At 41.6% G+C, this 25,259-nt stretch overlaps 1 protein-coding gene across 3 annotated transcripts in view; it reads left to right on the top strand.

The window, feature by feature from the left end:
• Positions 1 to 24,822, top strand: part of CPEB1 (cytoplasmic polyadenylation element binding protein 1) — a 33,043-nt gene extending 8,221 nt beyond the window's left edge. For 2 of the 3 annotated variants that reach the window (XM_018570439.1, XM_018570438.1), the window contains exons 3-11: positions 10,167 to 10,384; positions 10,623 to 10,872; positions 12,947 to 13,060; positions 15,503 to 15,607; positions 16,544 to 16,680; positions 16,793 to 16,991; positions 18,436 to 18,530; positions 22,246 to 22,326; positions 23,414 to 24,822. In XM_018570439.1, coding sequence (XP_018425941.1) covers positions 10,167 to 10,384; positions 10,623 to 10,872; positions 12,947 to 13,060; positions 15,503 to 15,607; positions 16,544 to 16,680; positions 16,793 to 16,991; positions 18,436 to 18,530; positions 22,246 to 22,326; positions 23,414 to 23,524 — 1,310 coding nt within the window. In that variant the 3' untranslated portion in view covers positions 23,525 to 24,822. The remainder of the gene's footprint in view (positions 1 to 10,166; positions 10,385 to 10,622; positions 10,873 to 12,946; positions 13,061 to 15,502; positions 15,608 to 16,543; positions 16,681 to 16,792; positions 16,992 to 18,435; positions 18,531 to 22,245; positions 22,327 to 23,413) is intronic. The other variant, XM_018570437.1, reaches the window with a different exon arrangement.
• The last annotated feature ends 437 nt before the right edge of the window (positions 24,823 to 25,259 follow it).

Here is a 25,259-nt window from a genome sequence, read left to right on the forward strand (position 1 = left end):
ATGCATGGGGGGGGGGGGGGGGCTTTTGACTCTAATGTCACTTTAAGTTTGAAGCAGCCTAACAATACCCAAAAATTAAATTATCAAGCAGTAATAGTGACATTAATTCACAAAGACTGCCGGATATAATTAAATAAAATAAAAATGTAAAAAAGAGGACATGGCATGTTTAGTCACTGAATTCCTACTAACGAGTGGAGATAGCATGGCTTTATAGTACTGATAACAGTGGGTGTGGCTGACCTTAACCTTATGGAGGGGATGGCCACATACCATTTTCCATGTAGTGTATATATGTGCTAAATGATTAAGGCTGCAGGTTCCAACATTGGTTTTAGCTAGGGCTGCAACTAACCACTATTTTCATAAACTATTGTCTGATTTTTTTTCTCTTTAAGGTGACATTAGTGGTCTATTAGACCCCTATTGTCACCTTTCCACTTCACTGGGGAATGATGGCTGCCTGCTGAGGCAGCTGAATGCAAACACAGCATACAGTGGCTTGAAGCAATAGCCAGCCTGTATTGGTTTATATACAGGCCGTATAACCTGACATCCAACAATCATGCCTAAATTTGTTCTAGGACACTGCAGACCCTGCTAGACTGACTATTGCAGGGCCTGCCTGAAATGTGACCTTTAGGAATTGGGCTATGCTTGTGGCACTTTCCAGACTGTTTAGCCACCATGATGCTCTCCAGGTCCCAAGCCGTGGCAGTCTCCGCTTAGACTGCCACGCTTGCTCAACTGCCTCCGTTCATTGACTTTGTTACAATCGGCCACCTATAACCCTTGCCTGCACCTGCTGCTTAGTTTTGTGCATCCACTGGACTTTTCTGATATAGTTGACTGCTATTGGTGCAAGGTATCTGAAAAGATGCTCAGAGGACAGTCCTGTTGCAATGGGTGACCTCACTACATACGCCCCAAAATATAGAGATTTACCAGCATCAGGGCAGCAAAAGCCTGTTTTGATCCTTGTACCCCTATTTCCATAGTATTGTCCTCAGCAGCTTCTGTAGCTTGCAATTTTGGGCCGAGACCAGCAGTTTACAAGGCCTCTTGTATCCACTTTTGTCATTCTGCACAAGATTAATGTAAATCTGCTTGCAGACATCACACCATGCCATCTGTGGAACATAGTTCTTGCTTTACTGGTACCTTTTCAGTGTCTGAGGCAACTATCCTCTCAATTCAGAACTTTTACAGCCTGCTCCTGTAGAATGTATTTAACCTGGTTCCTGAAAACTTGTGTAGTTTCCAATTGGATTCAGTATACGGAGTCTATTAAATAACCCTACTGTACCGAGGTAAGGGGACTTTGGCTAGATGACACTTTCTATATCTGCTGTTCTAGAGCAGGTGCTATGAGGGCTGGAAACATCCCATGTTACAGCTTCCTCCTGAATGTGATAAAGCATTTTCCTTTTATAGGAGTTTTGACAAATGGTCCCTACCTTTTTTTTGGACTCTAACATTCTTCACCTTTAATGGACATCTCATAGCACTGGTTCATGGTGCCTTTACCTTTTTTAGGGATTTCACTGAAAGCCAGTTGGAAATCGCTATTTAAATCGTTTTTTGAAATGACTGGAATAACTCCATCCTATGACTGGAATAACTCCATAATTTGTGAAATGAGTCTCAATGGCTCTTGCCCTTTAAGAGGGACTGCTCTAACACGGAACAAGACCCTGAAACGTTTCAACTTGTTGAACTGTCTAAACCCTCCAATTATGATGGCATCTTAAAGACATTTACATTGGTGTCTCTTATGGGACTAATGCATATTTGTATGCGGGCAACGCTTTGGTTATGTGCTGGGGACATACAAGACATGCCTTTCACTTGCCCTTTGATGGAAGGAGTCTTTGGTCATACACTAAGTGGCATGCCCAAAGCTGGTTCTTGCTGTGGGCACCTGCTTAAATACAGGAGGTCTGAGACAGAAGTACCCCCAGCTAGTATACAGGTGAAACTCGAATAATTAGAATATCGTGCAAAGTTAATTTGTTTCACTAATGCAACTTAAAAGGTGAAACTAATATGAGATAGACTCATTACATGCAAAGCAAGATAGTTCAAGCCGTGATTTGTCATTGTGGTGATTATGGCTTACAGCTCATGAAAACCCCGAGAACCCCAAATCCACAACCTCAAAAAAGTAGAATATTACATGCAATCAATAAAACAAGGATTGTACATAGAACAATATCGGACCTCTGAAAAGTACAAGCATGCATATGTACTCAGTACTTGGTTTGGGCCCCTTTTGCAGCACTTACTGCAATTACTTTTGCACGATATTCTAATTATTCGAGTTTCACCTGTAGTTGTAATATCTCGTAGGCAGTCCGTCTTCCTAATCTCTTCCATATGAACTGCAGATCTTGTAGCCAAAAACCTGTTTTTTTTTTTTCTGCTACTTTTACTGCATTGTGCCCTCATTCTATTGGGTCTCAAGGTTTCTTTTCAGTTTTGAATGTTCAGGATTCAGCCTGTAGCTTCTACTTTAGATCATGTGATCAGATTTCTGGTTCACTTGCTTTTTCCATATTTTCTGTAACCCAGTGTACATAATCCTGAATTTAGGACCCAAACACTTTAGGACTTGTGTCCTGTTGGTCCTTACCAAGCTTTATTTCAGCCAATTCCTGCCGATTTAGTGAAATTGTAGCTCTGGGTGGCCCTGTCGGCTCCACCTGGCTCAAGTCTATTAAAATTCAGAGCTAGGGGGAAAATTATTGGACTAACAATGACTGCATCCTATCTGATGCAGTCACTGTTGGTTATTCAGGCAGCCACGGGTGCTGCAGCTTCCTGAACCCTATAGCCATTACTCGGTATGCTGTATGGCTAGAATTAGGCCTGTCAATGGCTTCTAGACTTGCAGGGTTGACAAGTTAAGTTTTCTGCTGTCCTCTGTGAATATGGAATTGTTTACACTGGTCTACAAGGAGAAAGCCTCGGAAATTGGCTAATTTTTACCACAATTGGGTCGAGTTAATAAAGGAAAATGAAGTCCCAAGTATTGGTTTCAGTTTCCAAGATACAACTTCAGGTCAAAACCATCAAAAGAAAGTACAAGGATGTGCTATTATGCTCCATAACTTTTCTGCAAAATGTGATGTAGATATAATTTTTATACCAATAACTTTCCATTTTTTCATGTAACAGTTTCATGCTTTACATCGACTGCCCCGGATCAGCTGCATCCTGCTCATAGTCTTTATCTGAGTCTAGAGAGTAGGATTCTGATGTATCTGGAATAGGAAAGTCCTCACCATGGGGTGCAGGATGCAGTGCAGATGGAATGTTTGGATATTCCACTGTCCATTTCTGAGATCCCTTTTGCATTGGGGAAACCATGCAAAAATAGCAGTCGCTACTATGGTTGGTTCCTTCCACTCCATTGGGACTGCGAAAGGCATGGACTTTTCTTGTTTAGCCAATGACTCCGATAAGATGCACCTGTAATGCTACAATAATGAGGGGCCCAACTCTTGTCCTGATCTGCTATTTTGCATCCCAAAATTATAGGTGGTATGCCTTTTTTTTTTTTTTTTTTACCACTGCAGTCATACTGCACTTTTGTAACCTCGGTACAAATGTAGCAGTTATCTGCGTTTTAGTTTCGAGGCATCTCAGCTTCTGAGGGAAAATATCACGCAACTGTTCCTTGGAAATAATAGGCAATGACACTTTCACAAGCCACCAGATGTAACTGTATGGTGTGCAGATCTGACAAAGACAAATGTACCTTGCAATAAAAGAACAATAAATTAGAGTTGGGTAATCTTTAGTCTCAAAGTGAAGATACATTTATACACTTCCATGTGGTACCATTTTCATTGTACTACTGTACTTTGTCTAAGTTACGAGGCATCACAATAATCAGAACCCTCCCTTGTAGACAAATATACTTGCCTGTGTAGAAATCTTTATTGTGAAATATCTTAAACTTTAGCCAACCAGCATTTTATCACCTGTTTTCTAATCTAATCCAAATTAACAAATTTTATCTCGGCGGTCAATTTCCCAAAATTTGTAGACCAGTGTTATTTCACATCCCGAATATTTTTGGTTTCTCCTACATAACTATTATATACATACCAGTATTCATGGCCTTGGCTATCCCATAGTGGAATGCTTAATAGATCTCTGAACCTCTGTGTCCTAGACTATGGCAGTTCTGTCCTGTCCTCTCTATCCACAATATACAGAGCTGATTGAAGATGACTAGTCAGTTTCCTGAAACATGCTGGTACTGACTAAGTTTCCATAAATTGTGATCAACTTGTGTTATCTACTTTGTCATTTGTGAGTTAATACTGTTCTGGCATTTTTGTTTTACAACAAAGGGAAACTGTATTTATTTTTTTGTGTGTTGTAAATGGAACAAAGGTTGTTAAAACACAAGTAAGCTCTGTTAGAAAAATTGATGTGACTATTGCACAAAGTAATTATCAAACTATCGGTGCTGAAAAATGGCCTGGTAATAAATTGGGTTAATTCAGGCTAAGGGACACGGGTGCTGCTGTCCCTTACTGGCCTTGTATACTGCTTTGCTTGCAAAACTTAGCCAGGGTTATACAGGAGCTGGATTAATGGTTTGTTTGCCAGTGTCTGGTCCTAAAGGCAGCAGGCCCTAATGGATACTTACAGAAATCCCCCTCCCCATTAATATGATTTAAAAAAATGATATGCCATCCTTTAATTTGAAATAAAATACACAAATGCAGTGTTACAAAGTTTACTTTGAATAAAACTGCATGCACAAGTTTTTGGAATCGCATGGCATTGCAGTACCATGCATTCCAGTGCAGGCGATCACAATGTGGGCAAGGAAGCGCAGTTGGGGTGCCATTGAAATGAATGGCACCAACTCGCCTACCGTAGCAGAATTTCAGACAAAAAAATGAAAGGTGGGAAAAGGGCATATTCTAACTGTATTGTAAGCACATGGCACTTGAATTGGCTTCAGCCAGGGAATAACAGCTGCCAGTGACAAGATTCTGCAGATGGCAGCTGAATGCAAATACAGCAGATAGTAGCAGTAGCCTGCTATTGGCCATTTCTAATTGCAGGCTGGCACTTAGCTGCAGGCCTTCCTGTGAAAGCAGCACAAACAGGAACGTAAGCAACCTCTTGGCTTGTTTAAACACCCTTAAACCCCTGCAATGGGCACCTGATATAGAATACCCTTGCAGTGTGGCCTCCTGCACTGCAAGGGTTAAATGCTAGTGAAGTCTATGTTTAGAGGAATAAGTGGTTATGCTCATTGCTCTGGCAGAATTCCTCCATGCTGTTCAATCAGTTCCCTGAAGCCTCTTGTCTAAAGTGCTCCAGCTGGTGGTCATACTCTTATCACATACAATGCACGAGCAATAGTTCTGGCTTGAGGACCGCTGTGGCTCACCCAAAATGCAGAGCATCTTTGGGTTGCACTGCCCCTTGTAGTGCAGGGGACATCACAGCAATAATGCATCCAGATTCTTTTATCTGGATTTCAGCTTTAAAATTGGGAATAGTTTTGGTGTAAGGCTACACTTGCACATGTTAAATGCATATTTAAAGCCAACTTATTTTCAGGTTGGGGATAAATAAGGAATTTGTATGATTGAGATGCCATCCCAATAAGAGATGCAATTTACTTCCTGTAGACATTACAGGAAGTGAGTAAATCTTTTCCCCAAGTATTGACTGTGCCAGAACGCAGTGGATATGGTGTGAACAGTATTAAAACCTGTGAAGGCACTGGATGCAGAGCTGTGCGCAGTGAACGGAGCTTTGCGTGCAGTGTCTAGCAATATCCTCTCCCACACAGCCAATCTTATTCCCCCAGAGAAAAGCGTTGGGAGAAAAGTCTGCTTGGTAACTTCTTTCCTGCACAAGTTCTTTCTGTGACTTGTATGCCAAGGATGAGTTTTGCATAAATGAATTATGTACATCAAAAACATTTCATTAGATGGTTAATTAACTGATCAGCATTTTTTTGACTGCAAAAATGACCCAAGTTTAACGAAAAATGAAAATTGCCCCAGTGTGAACTCTTTAATGTTGTACAGGCATTGTCTGAGCTTCAAAGAATCTCCTACAGTTTGGCGTTTTTTGCCGATTTTAATGGGTTAGTATGTCATCTGCATTAAACTAGTCTGCATATCTTGCCTACAAAAGTAAATAAATGATTTAACAGATTTTTAAAATTATGTATTTCCCATAACGTCTTCCAGGACAGCATCACGAGATGGAATCTCCTCCCCCACACACAGGAAACACGTCACCTAATCTGCTTAAAAGACCCTCCTCTCCTCCACTCCCTCAGTCTTTTGTGTTTCCTCAGTCAAGCTGGGGAGCGCGTCACAGAACGCTGAGAGAGGGCTTCCATGTGGTGATGCTGCCCGGGAAAACTGCACTCTATTGGGTGAATATTGGTGTTGTGTTTAACTGCCCCAACAAAGCCTACAGTTATTGGATCTGTCCCAGGGGATGTTAATACAAGAGGCTGTGTTCTGGAAAAAAAATTGACTGGTCCTGGATCTAATCCCTGCATATACTCCTGCATTGAAGGGTGTGATTCAGCAGAATGCACCCCATGCTCTGCTTTATTCGGTGCCAAGTTCTGAAATAGATCTTGCAGGAAAGAGGGCTGCAGTTAGTCTCCAGTCTGTCCTTTCTGGTCTTCATCCTAACCCAATGTCATGTGTTGGTGCATCTAAACAAATTTAATGTGAATGTTAAATCTATATGGAATATTTCAGAGATAAAGCTCTAGTTTGTGGGTTTTAAAACGTTTAGAGCTTTTTCATAAGGGTGTGATTTAGTGTTGCAGTTTACCTTAGGAACAAGCTCATTCATTCCTGTCTGGTATGTGATGGTATTCTGCACAAAGCAAAGCCACCAGTCCTTTGTGAAAGTTTATGAAACGGCAAGATGAAATTGAAACTAGGGATGCACAGATACTGATACTAGTATTGGTGCCAATACAGAGTATTTGGGTGAGTACTCTTAATCGCCCAAATGCTCCGATGCCTAACCAGCTACCTGAGCTTCCGGTACCGGAAAGCTAGGTGGCGAGTCATTACACGCTTCCCGACCAATCGGGAAGCCAGGTGCTATGCAATGACCCATTGCCCGGCTTTCTGATTGGTCGAGAAGCTGGCCAATTGGAAAGCCGGGCAACGAGTAAACGGCTTCCTGATCACTTGGTGACAGAGCATGGAGATGGCTTCCATGCTAATCTGGAAGCCAGGTGGCCAGTCATTACACACTGCCTGGCTTCCTTAACCCCATGATGCCTGAATTTTCAATTATAAGGTGGAGATTGTTCATTTGAATATAGCACATACTATGGAGAAAAATGTAGGTATGATGCAAATTAGCGACACTAGGAATTTAAGTAATAAATTAAAGTTATTGACCAGTACCTGCGGTAAAAATTCAAATGACAATGATCAAAAATCAATAGAATGCCATAAAATCAACAAAGTCGCATGGGAAGAAATATTTTTACTCTTGGGAGCTCTCAAAAGCAGTTTTTGTATCTTATTGAGGCATAGGTGAGCATTGCACTTCAAGCATTTGGTTACACTCTGGCCCTTAGAATTTGGGTGTTTGCAGCGTTGCCGTCCACGTTCAACCACTGGCCAGTGACCCGTAGTATCTGAACAATCTTCCACTGGTGGAAGCTCGATTATCAAAAAAAATGCTGAAATATCAACTTTGCACCCATTATTTTATGTAATCAAGCAGATTACACATACATATAATATTGCCATAACTGCCTAATGTCACAAAGCGAAATCTGCACATAACTTCAAAACTTTTCGTCACCAGGAGTTGACCTCAATTTATAAGCTGTTGCATATTTTTATTTTACAAAAATAACCTAACATTTACACAACTTTTCTCAATTAGCAGTCAGCAGCCAGGTGTATGACTATACCACTGCGACAGGGCGCGATCACTGCTCCCAAAACAATATTTGGTACTCATTGAATACAAATAAACCAGCATTGGCGGAATAAACACACCACCTTGGCTGCAGTCAGGCCGGGAGGGGTATGTGGCAAAAACGCGACGTCAGGCATCGAGGGGTTAATGGGTCTCCGGTATTGGTGAGTACTGAGAAAATCGGTGCTCTTAATACCAAAAACTAGTATCGGTGCATGCCTAACTGAAACCCGTTCTACCTGTCACACTTTGGCATTTGTTTTGGCCCACCCATTAACAAAGTACACAGTACAGAAAAAAATACATTCCTTATTTAGCACTTCAAGTCAGTGTAATGTAAACCTGAGAAACTACCAGCTTCTGTCAAGGTAAGTGTTTTTTTTTTTAAATTGTCCAGAATAGCACAACTCGTGTTACTTTCTCTACTACCCACTGAGGTTCTGGCATTTAACAAATTAGCTCAAAGACAAAGTTCCACGATGGTTTAGGACCTAAGGCTACTCAATAGCACTCTTTTGGTGCCCTATGGGGCTGCAACCAATGAATCGATAGCTTGAGAATTGTCAACTATTCTCATTATCGGTTGGATCCCCTAGCTCTCCTCTATTCTGGGGGGGTACAGCAAGCAGTGGGCGGGTGCAATAGCCAGCCTGCAATTGCACCAGTCTACTGCCTGCTGTGTATACCTGCAGCTGCTGTCTGCAAAATCTTGCCATTGGCAGCTGTCATTACCTGGCTGGAGCTATTCAAGCACCATGTGCTTATAATACAAAATTAAAAGTGAATTTTCAGTTTCGGCCTTACAAATTCTGCTGCGGGAGGTGCATTGCAGAGCCCATTTCAATGGCACCCCAAAAGAGCCTCCCACCCCCAGTGATTGCCTGCGCTGGAACGCACTGCGCCTCCCACCCAGTGATTGTCGCACGGTACTGCAATGCGATTGCCAAAAAATTGTGCACCCAGTTTTATTCTGAAGTAAACTTTGTAACAGTGCATTGTGTGTTTTTTGTTTTAAATTATGGCTGGCATATTTTTTTTTATCAAATAATTGGCCAACTACATGATTATGAAAATCATTAACTGCAGCCCTAGTGCCTTAAGTTCAATCAGGTTCACATGAAGACCCAGTACAGTAACAAATATGGCTGTGCAGCCAAATTGACAGTAAGATGGGTTTGGGACAAGCTATAGATTGCTGTGGTGGTGCTTACGGCAGTCGGGTTTTTATTTGAATGGTTTAAACACTTTTTTTTTTTGTCAAAGTGTTTGCGGCATAACTCCCAAACCACCCACCCCGTTTAGGGAACAAGAGCAATGTTGATATAGCAGTGTTCTATAGGACATGACAGACCACAGAAGAGCTTGTATTATGAACGGCTGTCTGGCAGTATAGCCCTTGCTGTAGCACTTGGCTGATAAAAAAAAAATACATGTTGGTGGTTGCAGCGTAACCGCATTACAGTAATTTTAAAAGGGTTCAATTGGACTGCAAGACCACCCTGTCCACACACGTTAAAACACTGTTGTGAAATGTCATTGCAGGCCCAACTGCATTTTCATCCAGTTAAAGGTAGTGGAAAATCAACATTTACTGGTAGGATCAGTAGCTAACTAATGGGATGCACTGATGCTGTTTTTTTGGTATAAAGTACAGATATTTTGCTTCAGTTACTTGCCAATAGAGTACAGATATCAGTGCTTCCGCTGGCATGGAGCCAGCTTCCCGGGCAAACTAAGTCGGGCAGCAAGTAATTGCCTGGGAATTGTTTGTCGGGCTCATTTATGATTTGCTGAGGTCTGGGCCAATCAGGAAGTCGGGAGATGGGTCATTACTCACCTGGCTTCCTGATTGCCCTGGAAGCTGGCTTAATTGTTCCCTCCAGCACTGCTGGTCAGAGGAAATCTCCCTCTGACCAGAAGTTCTGGTATCGGAGCATTTGGGTAAGTAAGAGAACTCCCAAATACTCGTATCCCTACTGATGACATTGCAGGAGGAACTTGCTGTTTTAGTGCTAGTGAAACAACATCATGTGTAATTCTTGACTTTGCTAATTCTTCCAATTTACCTCTGTGCTGCCACTGTTAGTCTATTAGAGGTAGTGCTATTAAATTGCCGCATTTAAAGCATTGTTATATTGTCTAGTTTACCTTTGATCATACAAGGTTGTTTTGAACCACATTACGTTGGACTAAACATTCACTTTTTTTCCTAGTTTTCAACCTACTCAACAACCCTCTAGGAAAACCACCACCTCTTGGCTTCCTGCCTCTGGATCCTATTGGCTCAGACTTGGTAGAAAAATACTCCTCCCCCCTACTTCGTGGCTCACGATTGGACAGCCGTTCATTTTTAGACTCCCGCTCTAGCAGCCCCTCAGATTCAGATACAAGTGGATTCAGCTCTGGCTCAGATCACCTTTCTGACCTGATTGTAAGTTGACAGCGTTCCTTTCCTGATGAGCTTTTTCTTATGCTGGCCCCACTCAGGTCTTTGAATAAACCACCTGAATGTGCGTGGTTGCCTCTGCTAATGTCTGGGGGGAAAAAAATTGCACTTCCAGAAGCAAGATTTTGGAATGTTAAACTGTTTGCAGTGCAAGAACTTGTGTTTTGGTGGTCTCATAACTGGTTTGATAAAGTTCACTAATTGGTCATATTGTTTACTCCAGTCTAGTCTGCGGATTTCTCCCCCTCTACCATTCCTACCCTTGGGAGGTGTATCTCGAGACCCATTGAAGTTGGGCATTGGCTCAAGGCTGGATCCAGACCATGCTGCTTTAGCAGCAGCAACAGCTTCCCCCATGGGGATGTCTAAAAGATGGCCGGGTGCTTCTGTCTGGCCATCCTGGGACCTTTTAGAATCGGCAGAAGACCCATTTAGCATTGAAAGGGAAGCTCGACTGCATAGACAGGCTGCAGGTAAGAAATTTGTGGCTGTCATGCTGTAAATAACTTTTTTGAAAAGCTGGTAAACTTGGGGATCTGAAATTCCAGACGCCATGGCTGCTAAAATGGCGTCTCCATGTAAGATGTATTTATCCTTTCTAAGTTCGTTTGGAGTATAGTGATTCACTTGGCTAACTTTCTGCAATAATCAGTGGCTAACATGGTACCATACACTATATCCTTTCTATGTCACTATCTTGATTCTATAGTTGAAACAAGGTAGACTAAATCAAAACAATCAAGCTCCAAGAGAAAGACAGCTGCCTCTTGCTATCATGTTTGTTGCTTTGTGCCTGTGACAATAGGGCCATTCAGGAGGAAGCATAGAACAGGAACATGTTTTTCTTGCATAGAAAGCCTGCTTCCATTTATCTTTGGTCTAGATCTGGTTTTGACATGCAGTTTTCATTAAAGATGACCTATGGTTATGCACTTCATCAAATGCACCATGCCAAGTTGCAATTGCCCTGTCTGACTGGTTTACCTTAAGCCAATGTATAGTGTCTTGTACCTATTTTTAAGGTCAAGCTAAACTTAAAGGGGCACTATATTCAAGAGTTAAATCTTAAATGCATTCAAGCTCATTAACTTAACTATTAACAAACGTAGCTTATTTGTGTATCACTTGGCTACAGATCCTTCAATTTTTCTGTTCCCCATGGTCTGTGTCGTAAAGTAGCCACTGATCCAAGCTCACTCCAGAAGGGACAGTGTCGGCACAAGTTCCGAGATTTGGGGGTCCACAGCAGAGTGATGCACAAATAGGTCCAGTATTAATAGTTAAGGTACTTGGATGCATTTTTAAGATTCACGTCTGAGTTTAGTGTCCACTTTAGTGTCCACTTTAAAGTTCAACTGAACTAGACTTTTGAGTTTCTCTCAAGAGCGATTAGAACACTTGTCAGGTTTTCATTGCTGGGTTCTCTTTGTTGGGGAGATTCACGGCCTTGTCTTGGTGAGATTTTACTGAAAGTGAATGAATTCAAAATTTTGGGTGGTCATCAAAACAGGAGTAGGTGGGAAATCTAGTAGATGGGACACTAGTTCCGGTGACCTTGCGGACTCCCACGAATGCACTGACTTTGGGAAGATTTCTTTACTTCCTGTTCAATAGCCACAAATGGAAGTGATGAAATATCTCCAGTGGGACACAAATTGCAAAAAGCAGGGGGAACAGTGGCTATAATCCGCCCTTCGAAATCATTTTGGTTTCAGTTCTACTTTTTTTTTTTTTTTTCACGGTAGCATTGCATATCTTAGCTTTACTGGAAGTCAGTTTACAGAACTGGCAGTGCCTCAAAGCAAGCTGCACTACAGCTAAAGATTAACTTACAATTTCAACTAAATAGATCTGTACCCATTTAAAGCAAAACACCAGGCAAATGTGTTTTTAAAAATCTGTAGTGTAAACTTGGGTATTCCTGCCTTTTTATATAGGCTGGATAATATAGCTTCTGGTGCTAGAGCAGAACTGCAGCACTCGTACTGATTGCCATTCCTCTCTCCTTGCCAAGTCACAGAATGCTTTGTAAATGTGCAAGGGAAGAGAAATAAACCCTGTGGTTTCAATGTAAGTAGCAAGTAGCAGATCTCCTAGCCACAATGGGCCAGAAGGATGGGGTTCTACACAATCGAGCCTAAAAAGACTTGCTGGTAACTTTCACCGATGCCGAATTTAGTTTGTTCAATTTACAACTACAGGTTGGGTTAAAGAATTTTACTTGTCATGCCATGTTTTTTTATACAATTTTGGTTTTCATCCTATCAGCAATTTGCCAGTTAAAACCTCTCATGTGCAGTCTAGCTAGTGCAAGAATTGTATTGCATTATAGGCTCGGAACGGCTACCATAGCATTAAAGTTTTATAACTGGTTAAACAGGTTGCATTCCCCCTTTTTTTTTTTTTTTTTTTTTTTTTTTTTTTTTTAAATGTGTTGCTCCAATTGTACAAATGTTGCATTTAACAGTTATGATGCATATATGGGTATGCTGGGTAAAATAACCTTCTGCATTTTATCCCTGCCATATCTGCTTATTTCTTTACCAGCTGTAAATGAAGCAACTTGCACATGGAGTGGTCAGCTGCCACCTCGCAACTACAAGAATCCGGTTTATTCTTGCAAGGTGTTTCTTGGTGGCGTTCCCTGGGATATCACGGAGAGTGAGTGTACCGCATATTCCTTTTAATCCTGTTCTTATAAAGTTTAAAGGTTCTTCAGTGTCTCTAAACTTGACTGTTTCCACACGTGTGGTTTGAAAGTATGTGCGTATAGCCAAACCCTCATTAAAGTAACCTTAATTTGGAAGTTAAATCTTGCATTCAAGCACCTTGCTATTAATACTGTACCTTGTTTGTGCATCTCAGATAATCTCTGGATCGGTGCTGTCACTGTCCTTATGGAAGGTGACTACTTTTGTTCCCCATGTGTATTTTGTAAAGTAGGAATCGCTCCAAGCCAGCTCCTGTAGACTATAATCCCAATAGAAATCTGTAAACTTAAAGCAGTGGCTAGTTTACAACACACGAGGACCATGGAACAAATGTAGCCCTGCTCCAGAAGGACCATACTGGCATGAATTCAATGAGTTGAGGATCTACAGCCAAGTGATGCACAAAAAATGTTTTCATTAGGTACTTGCATTAAGATTTAACTCCTGAGATTAGTGTCACTTATAGCAGACATTTTACATTCAAAAGTCAAACTATAGCAATGCATACCTCTATGTATTATGATAACCTAGACATGTCCAGTGTAAAATGCTGCGCTTTTGAAATACTTGCACTTGCAGAATATTCACTTCCTGCTTGTATAAGAAATGCAAGTATGCAGCATATAACTAGAACATCTTCTAAAAAACCTTGAATGTCTGTGTGCCTGCTATCACTGCAGTGCCATCTACTCTCACATCTTTTGTGGTGTATAGATAAAACAAAGTTGGGGTATCAGTTCATGATAAAGAGGATTTCTAATGTGGGGAAACATCTGGTTAGGAAACATCTCTTTTGAGCAAAGCAGTCTGCATTGTTCAGTGGCATCTGTGGACGTCAAAGATGCTTTTTTGCATGTCCCCATGTTTCCAGTGAATTAACACTACTGGAACACATTGCTTGGAGTATCTGGGCCTCATTCTAGACCAGCTCAGCCCACTTTTGTCCCCAAGAAAAACACTCTGCTCCCAAGCTTGGGACGAAAGTCCTACTTTCTCAGGGTCACTTCAGACCCCTGCAACATTTTGTGGCTGTGGGACCAGTCTGTTTTGTCTAGACTCTCCTGACACCCAACACAAGGTTCTCTGGCTTTGTGGCTCAGGAATCCAGTTCTGGAGTCGAAAATCTCCTGCATTATCAAGCTGATCCCAGCCTGAAGGACTGGGGCAGAGTCCTAGACACCTTGTTGGTGCAGGGGACTTGGTCACTAGAGGAATCTAGTCTCCCGATCAAGATTCTGGAGTTAATAACAGCCAGCTATTGGCTGAGTATATTTTCTGTGTGGTTAACAAATTGATGGAACCTTGGGGTTTTCAGGACACTGGAGTGGGTTTTTTCTAGTGTGGCTTTAAATAAAATGCCATAAGATTGGTGGTAAAGGGTGTTTGCAAAATTGGTGCCAATACTAAGCATTTTCACCAGTACTCGTGAAAATGCCCCAATACTAAGCGCTGATACCGGCTCTTCAAAACTCTTAAATAGATTTGGGAGCTGTAAGGTCCCACACTTGCTGAGGACATATGCAGCGCCGGCTGAGCATCTCCTCCCCACCGCCCGTGAGACCGAGTATGCAGCATCATCTTCAATGCTGTATAATGGATTGCTGGGGTTTGCAGTCCCTCTACAGCTTGGTCAGTGGCAGAACTACCAGGGTCGTAACGTCCCTTAATAAACACAAACTGGATTTTTCTACTAGTCATATCTGTTTCTTGGATTTCATTAAGGGACCCAGGTCCAACCCCCAGTGTGTTCTATGCCCATATTATGGCTTTTCTATTAAACTGGAGGATGCCTGGAATGGGAGCACTTTTTTGCTGGCTGGCGAGCAGCTTTTGCGTGCCAGTGTAAAATTTCTGTTGGTATAACTCAATTATATTAAGAATATCGAAGTCCTGTGTCCCTTGATTCCAAGAACCAGAGTTCACAGTAAGTACAATATTTTTCTAGCTTAAATGGTGTGAATTAAATAATCCATTGTCGGGCCTTTTATTGCTAGGTTCCTTGCTGTGACAGTTGCCTTCACTAGTTTTCTTCGTAACCACTGTTCCCAAGACCATAATGAGATCTCGCATTTTAAGTTTTGCCAGAACAGGAGGCAAGGGTTCAACCTGTTTGGTGACAACTTGACAAAGGGGAATTCCCCTAGTTTTGTAGCGATTTCCTCACTTCCGGTTGCCTCTTTTGGGATGGCAATTGAAGGGAAATCTCCCCTAAAAGACTGATCGGTTTAAATCCTTCCTTGATCTAAAATGGCTTGTCTGTACAGCCTAATTTTTTTGACTTTTGAATTTTGGTCTTCCTAAAAACTTTTCAGCACTGCTAAGACTACTGTAAAGTAAGATATTGCCCTTTAATTTCTTACTCTGTATCATACTTGCCTCTCTTGCTTTGCAGCTGGCCTGATAAACACATTCCGTGTGTTTGGTGCTCTGAGTGTTGAGTGGCCTGGTAAGGATGGAAAGCATCCACGTTGTCCTCCTAAAGGTAATATGCCTAAAGGTAATGCCAGAGCGGTAGGAGCTTACTTTATTTGAGCACTTTGTGGTGCTGCACAATGGGCCACTTTTGGAACCTCCAGGGCACGGTGATGGGATTACTACAAGGCTTTCAATATTAACCAATTAAAAGCAGCTTTTTTACCTTTTTGGCTAAATTGCCTATGGCATGGGCGCTTGAGTTAATTTAAATCCTACAATGTAAAGTACTTGAAAGCAACCTTTAACCTGTACACCCCTATAGGGTGGCTGGTATGGCTGGTCTAGAAAGATTTAACTAAAAATGGCACAATTTTTGTCAACCTCTTGCACAATGTGGATAGGCCTGTCTTGGTTTATGATTATTGGTTTAATATTGAAGCCTGATATTTAAGTAGATATATACAATCTTTTCATGATGTAGGCTTCCTGACCTTTTTGCCATGTGGCAAAAACTTGTCTTTAGACCTGTATCTTCTGCTTATTGTGAATACTGTTGGTATTTAGAGTTCTAATGCCCTCCCATCAGCATTCTTGACAAGCCACATGCTCCTGCTGTATACTGTTCTAAATTTATAATTATGCTTCAGAATTCCACGTGATCACTGATCAATTGTGTAGCAGACATAGTTGGATTGTGATCAATTCTCAATTTAAAGAGTTTGACGTGGTCTTTAATATTGGTACTGAGAGCAATAAGCTTGCACCCAGAGTCAACTATCTGTCTCTAACAGCAGGTAATTGCTCCTTGTGCAATGACATCCAAACATGGGTGGGCTGTGGGCAGCCTGTCACTGCTTTGTACAGTCTGAGTGGGTGCAGTTGTCCAGAACCACCTGAGATTCCTGCTGCAAGAATCCACAGATCTTTCCGCAGGAATATGCAGCCAGAGCTTAAAGCCTTCTCGTGTAAATGAAACCTACATTTTTAGTTTCTTAGATCTATTGCATTTATATTTCAGGCTACGTGTATCTGGTTTTTGAGTCTGAGAAGTCAGTGCGTGCATTACTCCAGGCCTGCACACAGGATTTGCTAAATCAGGATGGACTGAGTGAACACTACTTCAAAATGTCAAGTCGCAGAATGCGCTGCAAGGAGGTAACAGCCCTTTTGCATTCACAGAAATAACGGGAATGTGGGTGAATTTCTGAAGCTTAAAAAAATTCCTTTTTTGAACACCAATTTTTGTTTGGGCTGTCCAATCTCATAGGTGCAGGTCATTCCTTGGGTGCTGGCAGACAGCAACTTTGTGCGCAGTCCATCACAGCGTCTGGATCCCAGTAAGACTGTATTTGTTGGTGCTTTGCATGGCATGCTAAATGCTGAAGCCCTTGCCTCAATAATGAATGACCTTTTCGGTGGAGTGGTCTATGCTGGCATTGATACTGATAAGCACAAGTACCCAATTGGTGAGCAGCAGTTTTTTTAAATTTTTGTATTGTATTCATTTAATGTAGAACAATGTGTACAAAATGTTTATGGACACTGATGGGTATGGTCCCTGCTGGAGGAAAGCAAATGTAATCAAAAAGGGGAGAAGTGCACCGGATAACTACAGGCCTGTTGGCTTAACATCAATAGTGTGTAAAATATTCCAAGGCAGACTACATGCAGGAATTTGCAAATAAAACTGATAAGTGGTAACATGGTTTAATTGAGGGCTGTTCTTGCCAGACTCTAACATTTTGAGAAGTCAGTGCTAGAGAAAGGAATACCAGTTGACGTGGTCTATCTTGGCTTTGCTAAAGCATTTGACACCGTACCCCACAAACGTTTAATCCATAAACTAAAGTCTACAGGTCTAGATGAAATTGTATGTATATGGGCGGAGAATTCGCTGCAAAAACATATCCAGAGGATAGTGATAAATGGGTTATTCTCGAATTGGGCAAATGTTGGGAGAGGGGTGCCCCTGGCTTCAGCCCTGGGGACCGATCCTATTAATCTTTATCCACAACATAGAGACTGGACTAAATAGCTCAATTTTGTTTTTGGTCACTCTCAGGGGGGACGACCTGGAACTGGAGAGCTCAGTAGGGCTACAAAACTAAAGGGATAGAAGGCCTGAGGTATGAAGACTGCATTCAAAATCTAAACTTATTCACCTTGGAAAAGAGGCGATTAAGAGGACGTTATTGCAGTCTTCAAAATCAATGGGGACCACAATATTGGGAACAAACTGTTTAATCCGAAAACTGAGAACCCAGCGACACGAGGTTAGAGAGGGCTCAATCTTAGAATTTGTAGGGGCTATTTCGCTGAGGTAGTGGAAGAGTGGAATTCCCTACCACAGGCGGTGGTATCTGCTGCTAACATTGATAAATTTAAGGAACTTCAGCAGGTGTTTCTTTCGCAGAATCTACAGGCATATGGGAACTGTTAGAGACGCACGCACACGTGCCCCAAGAACTGAATGCCACCCAGAGACACGGATCAGCCCTATCACTTAACACAAAGGATGAGCAGTTTTTATAAAACTTGTGCAAAGCCAAACATTCTTGCTGCAGTTTTCTTTCAAGTGGGGAAATGTCAGAACTTCTGTTGCCATCAGTTATTTCATTACAGCCTGTCTTGTGTACCTTCCTGGCATCACAAGGATACATGGCAGAAAATCTTGCAAATGGCAGCAAAGCATAGAAGTAGGACGTGAAGAACATGTCAGACTTAATTGCTTTGACTTCTGGTGATGCCTGCACTTTTTTTCTTCCTCCCCCTCCTCCATGCCATCCTGACCGTGGATTTTATCCAGCATTTAAAAAAAAAGTTCCAAACTGTAACCTATTTGGGCTGGGGTTGAACACTATAATAGTTATGCATGTATTTTGTGTGGTAAGAACTCTTCTTCTTTACCAGGTTCTGGGCGTGTCACTTTCAACAACCAGCGCAGTTACCTAAAAGCTGTGAGTGCAGCTTTTGTGGAAATAAAAACTGCCAAGTTTACCAAGAAGGTAAGTGTGGTAGACTTTCCTTAGCCAAGTGCTCTGTAGCTGCTTATGACCTTGGTTTTTAAATAAGCTTGAAGCACAACATAAATTTATATGGGAGAATTTATCAATTCTGGAGCTGATAGAATCTGGAACAGTTGCCCATAGTAACCAATCTGCTTATTTCTACAGTTCAGTTAAGGTTTGAAAAATAAAGCAGATTACGATACGTCCCATAAAGTGGAATCCATCAGGGTTATTCAGAAAAGGGTGAAGTTTGGATAAGGCAGGAGAAGTGAACGAACTAGGGCAACACAGCTGATTTGGAAAAATTCTCCCAATTCAGCTTCCTTTCCAGTTCAGCTACGTTGTCCTAGATTGTTCACTTCTCCTGCCTTCTCCAAACTCTACACCCTTTTGTGAATAACCCTGTAAGTTTGTAGCTCCAGGTATAACTAACATAAAAGTTGTAAAGTTTGCATAAATGGGCTTGCTGCTAAAAAGCCAAGCGGCTACAATTTGAGTTTGACGGAAAGAAGGTTTAACCTCAACCTGAGAAAAAGGGGTCCTTTAGAGTAGTGAAAATATGAAACTCCCTTCCCCAGTAAGTGGTGCTAGCCGTGAGGGTGTTGCTGGATTAAAACAACTTGAAAGTCGTCTTTAGTAAATAGGGATGCACCAATACCAGTAATGGTGCAGATACCCAGTAGTTGGCAGAGTACTCGCCCAAATGCTCCGATGCCTATCCCGCACTTCTGGTGTCAGGAAGTTCGGCGGTGTCATTACACACTGCCTGAGTTTCTGATTGGCCAGAAAGCCGGCTCCATGATCCCTCGTCACTTGGTGACGGAGCATAAAGCCGGGTGCTGTGTAATTTGATCTGGAAGCTGGGTGGTGAGTAATTACCTGCCTCCCAGCTTCCTAATGGGCCAAAAAGCCAGCTCCATGCTTCCTTGTCACCTGGTGATGAGGGAACATGGAGACTGCTTCCTGGCTAATCAGGAAGCTGGGCAGCAAGTCATTACATGTTACCTGGCTTCCTTAATCGGACTTACCAAAAAAAATATCAGTGCTCTTACTCTATACCAAAAAAGGTATCTGTCTTGCTTCCCATACCCTTGTATATTATACTTAATAGGGATGCTCCAACTTGCACAGGTTGAACTAGATTGACCTGTCGACTATAATTGTGGTTCCAAATATAAAAACTTTCTGTGACTCTAGCAGAAGTTCTTGCTATGAGGCTAAAGCCTCAAGAGGCACTGCTGGAGTATGTAATGTACTAACAAAATATATTACCTTTGCATTAGAATAACATGAGCTGCTTTTTGTTAATAAACATAGGAGTTTTCTTGCATTTCATTGTGCAATATATTTTGCAGAAACTTATCCTGCTTACAGGCCTTACCCCATAATAGAGGAGTGACTTGGTGCATGGTCTTGCAAACCACTTTCTTGGTGACATTTAGGGGACATTCTTGCTCTTCACAGCCATATTGTCTAGGATGTTATATTGCTACATGTCTGTAGTGACTGCTTTACTTCATTAGACCTAAGGAATTGGTGGCCCACAAATTATAATTATAATAGTATGGCTTGCCAATGTACAATAGCATGTGGCAGCTTGCTATGCTAATCTGTTCACTCTAAAATTCTGCATGCTACACACACCCCCCAATGCAGTGAACGCATATGCTTGCATGTTCACATCAGTGGATCCAGCAGCCTTTCACTTGCCAGGCTGCACAGATGGCTTTGAATATCCAATCATGTGCATATAAAGTAAACCTGACTTTGATCTTCACATTATTGGCTTGATTGAGGTGAATTTAATTTGAAATGAAGATTCCTTAACTCAGATCAGCCTCATCTCTGGGCATAAAACTTGGTGCAGCAAACCATTATTGCAGGGATGCCTGTAAAGGAGACTGTCTTCAAACTCCCAGAAAAAAAATTGATATCCTAATTAGGGATGTAGGGATACCACTTTTTCAAGACCAAGTACAAGTATCTCACCTCATGTACTTGCCGATACCATATTACTGATACTTTTTCTTAAAGGGACAGGTGACTTTTTTAAAAACAATACAGACTATTGATTTTAGGCCAATTTCTTTATGATTTATGAAGCAAATACAAATGTTTTAGTCTAAAACAGTCTTAAATTTTAAAACTGTTCTAAAACAGTCTTAAGACTGTTTTAGAACAATAAAACATTTGTATTTGCTTTCACACAGCTGTCGTGAAACTACAAATCCGATCATGCATCTTCCTCTGGGATCATTATCCTATTCATGTTAGCAGGGGAGAATTGTAACTCTTGCTGCATTGTACTGGACGTGTGTAACATACATGTACTATGTACTACATATAGAGTACACTGAAGCAATAGATGTACAATTATCCTCGGCTAACATGAATGGGTTAAATGATCTATAGTTTAACTACTTGTTATGTACTATCATGTAATCCAGTCATATTAGCAGGGGATAATAGTAAAACTATTGCTGCAGTGTGTACTCTATGTATTACATATAGAGTACACACTGCACACAATAGATTTACTATTATCCCCTGCTAATAAAGTTCTTAATAGGGACCCCGGGCCCTCACTCACTACGCGATGGACCTCGCTGGTGAGGTCCTAGTCGACGCTGTGCGGGAGTGTAAATTATCATTCTTTCCCAGAGTTTGGCTTAAGAACTGTTCATGTTGCCTCATAACTAGACAGAACACTGAATCTGAATGTAAAAGCTGAAGAGTCTGAATGTAACTGCTAGAAGGCAATATATGGTAAATATGGACCTCTATCATGCTAAAGCCAATTTTATCTAACAGCTACTACATGTATCAATGGCTGCAACCTGACTATGATAAAAGGATAGCAAGTTTACTGGGAGTTAAGTAATTTAACAGTCTCTAGGGGTTTTCCAACCTAAGTGTAGCGTGAGGCAGGATGGGCATTGTAGTTTGCGGAATGCACCGCCTACATACTATGTAAGACTTCAGATCTCCTCCTCACCATAAAAAGGGGGGTCCCAACAAGCCCCCAACCACTTGTCACTTGCTGGGGTAATGTGGGTGAGTAGTGGTAGCAGTAATGGCAGCAAAGGAATGCACTCCTTAAATAACTGCACACAATCAGTCCATATAAACAATATCTACTTGCGGTTCTGGAGAGCTCTCTAGATCTCTCAGGTAGCTGGGCTGCTATGCTGAAGTGCAGTTGAATGTGGCTGGCAGCACTGGTGGTAGAGGCAGCAGTCTCTCCAGGGGTGACATGTCACGGCGTCTGAGTGGAAGAGGTTCCTAACACCGCAGTGGGGGATAGCTAGGCATTCACTAGGCATTAGTGGAACGCCGAGCAATCAACCAGGCCGTGTAATGGAACGGCTATCGTGCAGGGGTAGGAGCCGCATGAAGCGTCGTACATGCGCCGGCTGTTGGGTCCAATGCTGTAGCGTCGGGAAGGTGAGTCTGTCACACCGGTAAGGAAAAAAAAATCATAGCGCAAGCTTCGGCGCTATGTATCGGGGCATTTTGACAAGTACAAGTCAAAATGCCCTGTATCGGGCCCGATTCCGATGCTAGCATCGGTATCGGGACATCCCTACTAATGTCCTAAAGAGCATGTGCTGAGGGTTCTGGAATTTGTCTAGGGTAATATTGCCTTGCTAGCTTTTCATCTCAATCTTGTAAAGTACAGTGGGTTTCATTGGTGATCCTTTTCTGCTTTCAGGTTCAGATTGACCCTTACCTTGAGGATTCAGTGTGCCAGGCTTGCAATTCCCAGCCTGGTCCATTTTTCTGCAGAGATCAGGTAATTCTAAGTTTTTCTAGATCTGTTTGGACCACCATTCGTTATTACTTCAAGCATATTAAAAATGGTGCAAGGAGTAAGGGCAGGTTCACACCACATGCAGATCTGCAGACGACCAGATTGTTTCCGTACCCAAAATGTATCCCTATACTATTTCTGACCTCTGTTCCCACCAGCACAGTCCATTCCAGACCAGAAAAATACTGCTTGTCCTATTTTGTCTGGTCCGGAATGCACTGGAACTGTGGGCAAGTCCATACCTGCATATCATACTTGTACGATTGTGTATGTGACAAAGAAATCTATCTATACCATTTTCCAGACCATATGTGGTCCGGAAAATGGTGTGAACGTGCCCTAAAAGGCGGTGCCTGTGTCGCAGCCTTGTAATGGTGTGACTTCAGTGAATTTGGACTGGTTGTTGGTTTGTGCTTTGCACCGTGCAGCAAAAACAATACACCTAAATGCTTTTTCTGTAAGTAGGTAGTTTGAGGATGTGAAAAATGACACATCAAACTTTTTTTTTACATGTATTGAAAAATGTGTAGACTGCTATTGCATACTACATGAAAAGGCTAATTTGCCTAGATTTCATGCTGACTCTCTGGCTTTGACACCTTTTTGTCATTGCTGACCTGGAAAGACTGTGCAGCTGCATATGTCAAATGTATCTGCTCACCTATTGTGGGTTGGTTAGTCAAGATAGTGGTACCAGTGTCTGGAAAAACAACCATGCAACTAGCATTTTCAGAAGTCGGCCAAGGGTATGTAGCTTACAAGCCGGTCTTCTTTTTAAATGGTTTCTGAGCAATTAAGGTATTTGGGGGCAAAGTAATAGGTAGCACATGATTAGAATTATGTGCAGCACTGGGGTTCAGATTTAAACTCTAGTAAGGGGCATCCATCCTTGTTTTCCCTGTAAAACATACTGGTAGGCTGAAAGATGTCTTAAATTGCCTCATGTCTATGGCTATGATGGGGGGCATTAAATAAACTTAACTGGCTTGGCTTTCATATCAGTGCAGCACACTTTTTGTTAATAATCATTCTTTTATTGTTCATAATAATCTGTATCCTTTCTTCAAAGGTTTGCTTCAAATATTTCTGCCGTTCCTGCTGGCACTGGCAGCACTCAATGGAGATCCTGCGTCATCACCGCCCACTCATGCGTAACCAGAAGAGCCGTGATTCCAGCTAATGTTGCCAATAGGAATATGCTTCAGAGCAAATTTGCTGAAGAGATGATGGGTCCTGTGCCCCTCTAGGCAGCACATGGAGCACTTTTACTTTTTGTTGACAGAAGTCAGTGGATGGTGGGTGAAGTCACGTGGTACGGTTTTGGCACTTGCTGTACATTGTAATGGTTTTTGCACTTGTGCACAGTGAGTTCTTGCCAGGGATAGTGGATTTTTTTCTTTTTTATGGTTATGGAGGTACATATATTGCCTCCCAATGTTTTGCAGTTCCCATTCTGGTCTATCACTTGCTGAGTGTAAGCAGTGTGTGGACAGTCTGAAGGTTTGACTATTAATGCCTCAGTCTTGTGTTTTTGTTTTTTTGTTTTTTTTTATTGCTGGAGCTTCTTGTTTTACATTCCTTGCAAATACTGCGGGTGATGTGTATTCATTGACAGTTGCCCAATTTTTTGCCGTTGCCATACAGTGCCTTCCGATACCTTTCAATTTCTTTAATGTCCCATCTGAACTGCATAAACTGGTTGTTCAGTTGGCATTTTTACTGGAACAACAATGGCAGTATCTGCTCTTTATTTAAATCAAATCATATTTCATATTTTACCCTCCTTATGGGATTTTTACCAGTTCCTTTTTACAGTCTTAGAGTTTTTAAGTAATTTTTTTTTCCTGGCAGCTTTTAACATTAATGCAACTTTTCTGTTTCTGGGAGCTGCTAGTTTAAGAGAATAAACCTAAAATATTTGTACAACTGTACTTCCAACAAAAAGGACAGACTTGAGGCCTTGGCTGAAACAGATGATTACCTTTTGTGTGTGTGTATATAGTTTTAAGGATGTTTGTTGCACTTTTTAATTTGCACTTCAGGGGATGGTAGTTTTTAATCACTTAATGTTTGGCTGGACAGTAAAGGGCTGTAATATATATTTTCTTTTTAAGAATGGGGTAGAGGCTAGAGAGGAGACCTTTCTCCTGGAGGGGATGTGCCCATGCTCTTAGGTTGAGTGGTTTGTTATAGGAAGAAGCTGACTTATGCAAACTGTTGCTAGCCTTTTTGAAATGTGTCCATGTGTTTTATTTCTGTTCCCCCCCCTTCTGTTTGGAAGCTCCGTGCCAAAGATTCCACTGTCTGTAACGTTCCCTCTTTCCAGTAAACGCTGAGCTAAATCTGCACTAGCTATTTTCTGTGAAGCTGTGTAAAGTCTCTACCTCATTGTAGTTATGCAAGCAGAAAAATGCACTTGTCCTACAGATGTGGTGTCGTTTTCTTTGTTTTTGTTTTGGCACATAATAAACACTTTGAAGCAGTAAGGGTCTGGTGTTTCCTTTCTAACCTTTCTGTTCAAGCCATTATCTGTGATTTTACCTTTATTTTACTTTGTTTCCACTGAGCATGGTTACAATGGATTGATACTTGGGCACTAAAAGCAGACCTTTACACTGAAAAATCAAATTCTAACAATGAATCACTCTATGTATGATTACAGACATATCAGATTTGAAATGCTGTAATTTTGAAATACTTGCACTTTCAGAGCATTCACTTCCTGCATTGAAAGGGAAAATGACTTCAGTTTGCCAGGCAATGCATCCTGGGAGGGTTACATCAGCAGAGCATTGCTGGGAAATTTCATCTCAGTGAAAGGCATTGTCGTCACGACATGTTCTAGGTCACATGTTCTAGGTCACATGTTCTAGTCACATGTTCTAGTCACATGTTCTAGTCACATGTTCTAGTCA

The sequence above is a fragment of the Nanorana parkeri genome, unplaced genomic scaffold (assembly GCF_000935625.1).
Source record: "Nanorana parkeri isolate BGI_ZX_2015 unplaced genomic scaffold, ASM93562v1 scaffold1532, whole genome shotgun sequence".
Taxonomy (NCBI): domain Eukaryota; kingdom Metazoa; phylum Chordata; class Amphibia; order Anura; family Dicroglossidae; genus Nanorana; species Nanorana parkeri.